Source organism: Monomorium pharaonis, chromosome 1 (genome assembly GCF_013373865.1).
Source record: "Monomorium pharaonis isolate MP-MQ-018 chromosome 1, ASM1337386v2, whole genome shotgun sequence".
Taxonomy (NCBI): domain Eukaryota; kingdom Metazoa; phylum Arthropoda; class Insecta; order Hymenoptera; family Formicidae; genus Monomorium; species Monomorium pharaonis.
In genome coordinates this window covers 32,426,832-32,435,822 of record NC_050467.1, presented here as the reverse complement: position 1 = coordinate 32,435,822, position 8,991 = coordinate 32,426,832, and the positions used below count along the sequence as shown (strand labels likewise).

The 8,991-nt window shown below is 40.2% G+C and overlaps 1 protein-coding gene across 1 annotated transcript; it reads left to right on the top strand.

Moving 5' to 3' along the window:
- Positions 1–7,444: 7,444 nt before the first annotated feature.
- Positions 7,445–8,617, top strand: LOC118647073. The gene has a single exon (XM_036291268.1). The coding sequence runs from the start codon at positions 7,445–7,447 to the stop codon at positions 8,615–8,617; it is 1,173 nt and encodes a 390-aa protein (XP_036147161.1).
- Positions 8,618–8,991: the final 374 nt, after the last annotated feature.

Here is an 8,991-nt window from a genome sequence, read left to right as displayed (position 1 = left end):
TATTGCTAGATTCGACACGAGCGATTATCCGATCGACAACGCGTACGGTATGCCTCTTGAGAATAAAAAAGTACCAGGTTTAATGAAAGACGAGAACAATGGTGCCATCATGACAGAGTTCGTTGGACTTAGGGCAAAGATGTACGCGTTGAAGGTGGATGGGAAAAAGGATACTAAAAAGGCTAAAGGTGTCAAGAGCAGCGTCGTCGCGCGAACTATAACATTTGACGATTACACGCGCTGTCTCCACAACGAAATCGAACTGACACGTCGCCAGTCATGTATACGGTCCAAGTTGCACGAAGTATACACGGTATCCGAAAAGAAAATCGCTCTAAGTCCGTACGACAACAAACGATATCTCATACCAGATTCAACCGAAACGTTGCCGTTGGGACATTGGAGGATACTCCTATAATATATATATATATATATTTTTTTTTGTATTGTACACGTATTTTACATTTTATATAATGTATTTTACATTTTACATGTATTTATTAATTTTACATTTTGCGATTCAAGTATTTTATACTTTGCGTTTTATGTATTTTACATTTTACATGTATTTTATAGTTTTTCATTTGTGTTATATATATATATATATATATATATATATATATATATATATAACACAAATGTATATATATAATGTATATAATGTATATAATGTATATATATAACAATATATATATATATACGTTTTACACTTATTTCGTATTTTATATTTCGGCGTTTCATGTATTTCATATTTCACACGTATTTTATATATCTAAACTTATATGAAATAAGATTTTTTACATGTATTACATATTAAGGATGATGGAAGGATAATAAAGATGTTTTTTTATTATTATGTGTCACAAACATTTATTTTTATACAGCTACATTGTATTTTTATATGAGTATAATAAAAAAATTTGCATGAATTAAATGACATTGTCTTTGTGTATCCATGAATTATGCGATCCATCGAATCCTAACTTTACGTAGACCTCGTCACCCTTCCTGCGCAATATTTTCTCCACAAGAAATACATCAGGATGAGTCGCACGATGCAACTCGTGCTCATAGAACGCTCCAGCTATAGATTTTCCACGATAATCCTCGAGTAGATAGGTTACGGGATTAGTATGTTGCACTTTAATAATCTTAAACACCTCGGTTGTCCAATTTGGCGTGTAACCCTTCTCAAAAACCGTCTTGTACTTGCTCACGCGTACTGAATCGCCCATTTTAAATCTCGCTGGACCCGCGATCTTTATAGCGCTGTATACTGTAGCCAAGAGTCTTTTAGCCACAGCGGGGGTTACGTCGACGGGTCGCATACTGATAGTTCGATGCTTTCGAGTATTGTAATTCAACACGAGACGTGGTAACAGATCAATCCACTTGTAATTGCCGTAAAGTGTAAATTGCTTCCACATATCGTTCTTCAGCGTGCGGTTAAACCGCTCAACGACCGACGCCTTCATTATAGAGTACGTAGAATAATGATTGATATCATGTTTTTTCAAGAGTTTCTGCACGTCGGCGTTGTAAAACTCCTTCCCCATATCGGTTTGCAAGTTTTTCGGATGTCTACTGCTCTCTCGTATTATCTCAGCAATAGCGTTAGCCGTCTCACTTCCACCCTTGCTCTTGAGCGGTATAGCCCACGCATACTTGCTCAACACATCGATGACAGTGAGTATATAGTGATAGCCTTTGTTGAAACGCGAATACGGATGCATCTCGACGATATCTGCCTGCCACAAGTCGTCGTATCCTCGAACTATAACACGTCTTCGTGGAAAATTTCTTCTTGCAGGAGCGTGCAGTTCCTCGACGAGTCGCAACCTCTCAGAACTAACATGTCGATCGGATTTTAATGATTTCATGTTTGTTTCACGTTCGTTTAACGTTTGTTTCACGTTCTTTTACGTTCGTTTCACGTTCTTCCACGTTTGTTTCACGTTCTTTCACATTTGTTTCACGTTTTTTCACGTTCTTTTACGTTTTTTTCAAGTTCTTTTACGTTCGTTTTACGTTCTTCCACATTTGTTTCACGTTCTTTCACGTTCTTTTACGTTCTTTTACGTTCTTTCACGTTCGTTTCATGTTCTTTCACGTTCGTTTCATGTTCTTTCACGTTCGTTTCACGTTCTTTCACGTTCTTTTACGTTCTTTTACGTTTTTTTTACGTTCGTTTCACGTTCTTTCACGTTCGTTTCACGTTCTTTCACGTTCGTTTCACGTTCTTTCACGTTCTTTTACGTTCTTTTACGTTTTTTTCAAGTTCTTTTACGTTCGTTTCACGTTCTTCCACGTTTGTTTCAAGTTCTTTCACGTTCTTTTACGTTCGTTTCACGTTCTTTTACGTTCGTTTCACGTTCTTTCACGTTCGTTTCACGTTCTTTCACGTTTGTTTCACGTTCTTTCATGTTCTTTTATGTTCGTTTCACGTTCTTTTACATTCATTTTACGTTCTTTCACGTTCGTTTCACGTTCTTTGTTGTTCGTTACCGTCCGTATTGACGTTCGTTGTCGTTCGTATTATCGTTCTTTGTCGTTCGTTAACGTCCGTATTGATGTTCGTTGTCGTTTATATTATCGTTCTTTGTCGTTTGTTTATTATTTCTTTCTGTCGTCCTTCAAAAGCCATTCTTTGTCTTCAGGTATTGAACGATTAGTTAGTCGTTCATAGCCATTTCTAGCCTGATTTACAACTGTTTTGTAGCTATCCGATAATCGTTCTTGAGTCGTTCGATAGCGATCCTGTATCGTTTGGTAACTACCTGACAATCGTTCCTGAACCGTTTGTTGTTGATTCAGAAATTTTTCGAAATTATTCGTTAGACGTTCGTAACCGTCTCTTCGTCGTTCATTGCCGCTCATTGCTGTTCGTTGTTGTTTCTGACTCAGCTTTTATAATCGTATGTTGAAGTTCGTTTATCGCAATCTGCAACGCTCGCACGTCCTTCTCAAGTGAAGTCAACCTCTCTGATTCTTTCTGGTGGTTCATCAAGGTTTTAATATACTGATCCACGTATAGTTTGTTGACAGCGTCGGTATTAATTTCAGGCTGCGCTAGACGGCGAATCTTGCGCAATCTCGCGTCAAAGTCTGTTACAACGCAACACAGAGCGTTTTCACGCACATAATTTCTCACTATACCGCTCCAATGATGATACGAATCGTCGGTATCGTTTCTCAGTTTGGATAGTCCAAATTTGTCGATCGGCATTTTTCGATATGAGATGACGGCGATCAACTGATTCGTTTCAACGTTCTCTACGTTAATTTATAATAAGACCGGCCTCGCGAAGTTCCTCGATGATAGACAGCATCTCGTTGTCGTGTGCGTTGTGACCAGCTTGACGCGAAGCTTCGAGCAATCGTATGCGATCCACTAGCTCGTTAGGATCATCCCAGTGCTGGTAATCGATCGCGTTATCATTTAATGTCATAGCGTTAGGTAATCCTTTTCCAACCGTAAATTCGTTTTTTAATAACGGTGAAATTACATATTTATACTTGTATCCCTTGTTGCTCAATAATCGACCGTGTGCAATGTGATTGCGTTTATGTGCGTTTGTAGCCAGCAATATGTTTTTATACTTTCGTTTATCATTTTCCGTGTAGAGAGAATCATCGGGATATCTCTTAAAGATTAGCTCGTAAAGACCGGGTGTGCCAACGTAGCGCATGCCATCGACAATTATGTTATCTTCACCGTCCACGTCAAACTTTTTACTACCAAGCATCATTCCATCCTTGCCCAGATAAACACCGTACACAATATCTATAATTTTCTCTTTTTCACCACGACCGCTGAGAAAATCCCCGATGTACTCTCGACTTAGCGGACCAAAGTGCTGTAACAGCGTTTTTCGACCCTCCGACGTTTGCATGTGATTTCGAACGGTCACCGCAAATGAATCGTCCACAGTTTCGAAAACATCATCGTTTTCAAGCAATCTGGATATCGTTGGGTTTGCAGTTACCGTACGCGGCGTGGACGCTATTGTATGCAAATCCATTGCATCGTTTGACATATGCTGCTGCTGCTCTTGCTGTATCGATGGTAAATCTACCGCGTCGTTTAATGTATACCGCATAAGTTTGTACGATTCGTTTAAGGTGTGATCCATCGAAGTGTTTTTTCGTTTCCTCTTTATCTTACTCTGTATCGTATCTTTCTGAGCGAACGATGTTTCAACGCTTACATCATCATCACGCGGTTCGTCTTTTATTGTGTGCGTACTAGAATTGTCGATGATCTTTTGCAGCGGCTTAATGAGAAGCTCAAAGTGCTTCTTAGCCGCGATATCCTCCTCGATCCTACCGGTCTTTAAGGCACGATGTTTTTTTCGAATCGATTCACTCGTTTTCTCAATTTCCCTTGCAATTTTTTCACGCTCATGTATATCTTTGTTCCCAGCCATGCTGATGTTTGTCCAACGTTAACGTATCGATAACAACTAACCGCTCCGTGGTACCGCGAACTCGTTAAATCCTCTTCTGTATCGCCCATTAGCAAGTTCACTGTCCTTGTCTATCACTAGAAATCCATAATCATGCTGCCAACAATCGCGGCACAATGTATAAAAATCATCGTACGTCATATCGGTATTCACGTGATCGTTGTATACATGCTTTAAGTTCGTATTATCCTGCTTGAACAGGATCAGTAGGTTTGCGTTGTCACGTATAAGATGTTTAGGTATTCTAGCATACGTCTGACAGAGATAAAAGCAGTCAACATTTGAATGTCTGCCCATCGCAAAGTATTCTCTTATCGTATCTTGCTTGTCGCACGCTACGTCATCAAACACGAAGATTGAGTTTGGACGCGCCTCGCTCGGAGGAATGACATCACTATTATTAGAGAATGTAAAGTAACCGATTTCATCGATTGGTGTTAACAAACTCTCCAAATATCGATATTTCGGCTGTTGCAACGATTTCGAGTACACGTACACGTTTTCGAAACGTACGCCGTGCGGACTTTCCAACAAGCTTATGATAACGTTGGTTTTACCACAATTCGAGGGTCCGCAAATAATCGCACGTATAGTACTCCGTAGCATTTCACCATGCTTACGTTTCCCACCGCTATCTCCCATTAGTGACAACCTGTCATCATAATTTGTAACGCGTATCGCCAGCGGTTGTCGTACGAACTTCATTTTTCTACTAGATAAAAGGGTAAGATCGAACGCCTATTTATATGCATGCAAAACCGCGAATCGTTCAGTAGCAAAGATGTTCGTGCTGTTATCACATCCCTCCGATATTCTTAATTTAAGCATCGCTCAGTTGCAATTTATATCGAAACCTGTTCTGTTACAAGTGTATGGTAACTACTTCGATCACGTATGGCATAAACTTCCGAAATATATAAAAGCGGATTCTGAAGTTCAAAGCTATCGCCGCTGCAACGAGCATTACAATCAACCGTGGCAGAGAACGCACATCGACGGTCCCGCACCGTTGATAAAGAATTGTAGCGAATGCCGACGGGTTGTGGTTTATTAAATCACGTGATAAACGCGCTTCCTTTTGAGCTACATATCCCTGGATATCAGTTTTGCGGCCCAGGAACGCACTTGGAAAAGCGATTAGCCAGAGGCGATCAGGGTATAAATCCACTGGACGCAGCGTGTCGTGAACACGATATTGCTTATTCTCAAAACAACAATCTCACTAAACGACACGTGGCGGACAAGGTACTCGCCACGAAAGCGCTAGAACGTGTAATTGCTAGAGATTCAACTCTGAAAGAGAAAGCTGCTGCTGCAGCCGTTTAGGCAGTTATGAAAGCTAAAACAAAGATTGGTATGGGCATGAAGAAGACGTCGATGAAGAAAAAGACAACAAAAAAGAAACGAGTACTTCCTACGGTGAAACGAGGCGGTATGTTACCGATTCTACCGATATTGGGTGCGCTCGGATCCATGATTGGTGGAGCGGCTGGCGTGGCGAAAGCGGTGAACGACAGCAAAGTCGCGCGACGACAACTCGAGGAGCTGCAGCGTCACAATCGCACGATGGAAGGTCGCGGACTGTATCTTGGTCCGTACACAGATGGACGGAGGCTGTACCTCGCTCCATACAAATCTGGAAAAGGTGTAACATCGAAAGAAAAAAAAACAACATCGAAAAAGCGTTAAAAATGCCCGTGGGTGCAATGACGAATGTACAAGAGAGCGGTATCGTAAATTTGGATGATGTAACGGGTCCCGGTACTCATTGGGTAGCCTACGCAAAGAGGAACAATCACGTGATATATTTCGATAGTTTTGGCAACCTTCGACCACCTAAAGAACTTGTACGATATTTCGGAAACGATGTGACAAAGATAGAGTACAATCGAACGTCCTATCAAACCTACAATCAAAGTATTTGTGGACAACTGTGTCTACAGTTTCTTCGAACGGTTGATGCGTATGAATTTAAAGCTTGACAACGTGCTATTTAACTCAGTATTCGTTGGACGGTTTTTCAATCATGTCGCTGATACTTACACTCACCGGAAAGAGCAACGTCCTCGCTACAACCTATTTTCCCGCCATAGATTTGAGCGATGACGATTATGAGCTCGGTCTCATGAATTTTGAGACTTACAACACAATTCCCAATGTAAATGCTTCGAATAATAAATTTTACTTTGACGAAGATGACGTGGAAATTACGATTCCTGAGGGATCGTATGAACTACAGGCTATAAATAAATTTTTGAAACGTATAGTTCCACTGAAACGTCGGCAACATGCGATTAACGATGAGGATAAAAAAAAACATGATAACGACGGTGACGATGAAAATGATGATTTCCCGATAGTGCTCCGCGCTAATAACAATACGATGAGAAGCGAGATAAAGTGCGCTTACAGAATAAATTTTAGCAAGCCTAACAACATTGGATCGTTGCTAGGATTTTCTTTAGATCGTATATTACCGCCGCATAAATGGTACAAATCGGACTTACCGATTAACATTATCAACGTAAATATTATCCGCGTAGAGTGTAACGTGACTTCAAGCGCATACAGTAACGATAAGCGCGTGCATACGATACACGAATTTTCTCCGAACGTTGCGCCGGGATATAAGATCTCGGAAACACCGTCGCAGATCATTTATCTACCGATCACCGCACGAAGCATTTCAGATTTGATGATACGCGTCGTCGACCAGCACGGACGATTGCTTGATTTTCGAGGTGAAGAAATTACCGTCAGATTGCACGTACGACGACTACGACGATAACGCATGTGTATGAGATGCTCATATTGAATGGACACGTGAGAGATAACACAACATTTACAAAACCAACATTTACAAACTCGACATTTAGTAGTAAATTTCAACCACCAAGAAGAAACGGTTGTATCACGAAAAAGAAACTTACCGCGTCCAACGTTGCATTTCTACAATCTTTGGGATACGCTGTGCGACAATGACTAACATCTTAAACATCGAGGATGAGCCGATCTTTGACGATCGTATCGTTAAGATTGAAAATCACACGTACAATCCGTTCGCCAACACAACATTCGAATACAGCGATGAGATAAGAATACCTATACAACAGCAAGATTTATACACGTTACCGTCCGAAAGTTTTCTATACATCGAGGGAAAACTTACGATAAAAAAACCGGTTGCGGGATCTGATGTGACATTGGGGAATAATTGCGTCGCGTTCATGTTTGATGAGATTCGATATGAACTCAACGGTGTGGAGATTGATCGCAACAGAAACGTTGGAATAACCAGCGCGCTCAAGAATTATATTACTATGTCATCTGACAGAATTATGATTGCAAATAACGCTGGTTGGGAGCCGTGGAATTCTCCGAATGGATACTTTAATTTTTGCGTACCGCTCAATATGCTACTAGGATTTTGCGAAGATTATAGACGCGTGGTGATTAACGCCCGTCATGAGTTGATCTTGATACGCTCGCGCAACGATAATAATTGTCTAGTTGGCGATCCGGCGAGAGAACCTGAAATTGAATTATTCAAAGTACAGTGGCAAATGCCACACGTGCTGCTGAACGAGGTAAATAAACTGTCGATGCTGCGTGCTCTAGAAAGCGGGCGATACCTCAGCATGGCTTTTCGTTCGTGGGATCTGTACGAGTTTCCGCTATTACAACGCACAACTAAACATTCGTGGGCCATCAAGACCGCTACTCAGCTCGAGAAGCCGCGTTACGTCATCTTCGCTCTGCAGGCTGGTCGGAAGAATGTTATGCTCGATGACGCGAGCCGATTCGATCATTGCAAACTAACGAACGTAAAACTGTATCTAAACTCAGAATGTTATCCGTACGATGATATGAATCTAGATTTTGATAGAAACAGATGGGCAATTCTCTACGACACGTACACACGTTTTTGTAAAAATTATTATGGATACAATTATCTCGAGCCGAATCAAACTGTCGCAAATTTTCGACATAAAGGTCCGTTTGTGATTATCGATTGCTCTCGACAAAATGAATCGATAAAGAGCGCAACCGTGGACGTGCGCTTAGAGTTTGAATGCAAAGAGAACGTGCCCGCGAGTACCATCATACACGTCTCATCATACACGATCGCGTGGTTCAGTACAACCCGTTGACCAATGTTGTGCGCAAAATTACATAAACAACAAAGTGACGACGCCAGAAGACAATGAATCTCTAAACAAAATGGATATTATGCATGTCTTACGTTATCAGAACCATGTAAACAATTGTGCTTTACAAATGTATTAAAAAAAATATATATTTAATTGGTCTAACAATAAAAAAAATATATATATGTAAATTTTGTATTTTATTTTATCCTCCATATTTCCTATTTTCCATTTTATTAGTTAACATAATTTTTATTTTTGGAATAATAGGTAGGTAGGTCGGAAAAATAATTATAAAAATGTTTTTTTTTTTTAATTTTCACACCAATACATATTTATTTATTAAAGAAGGTGTATCATATAAATTTTTTAAATTT

What these genes read in the sequence shown, in the direction of transcription:
- LOC118647073 (XM_036291268.1), top strand. Translation starts at nt 7,445, where the DNA reads ATGACTAACATCTTAAACATCGAGGATGAGCCGATCTTTGACGATCGT.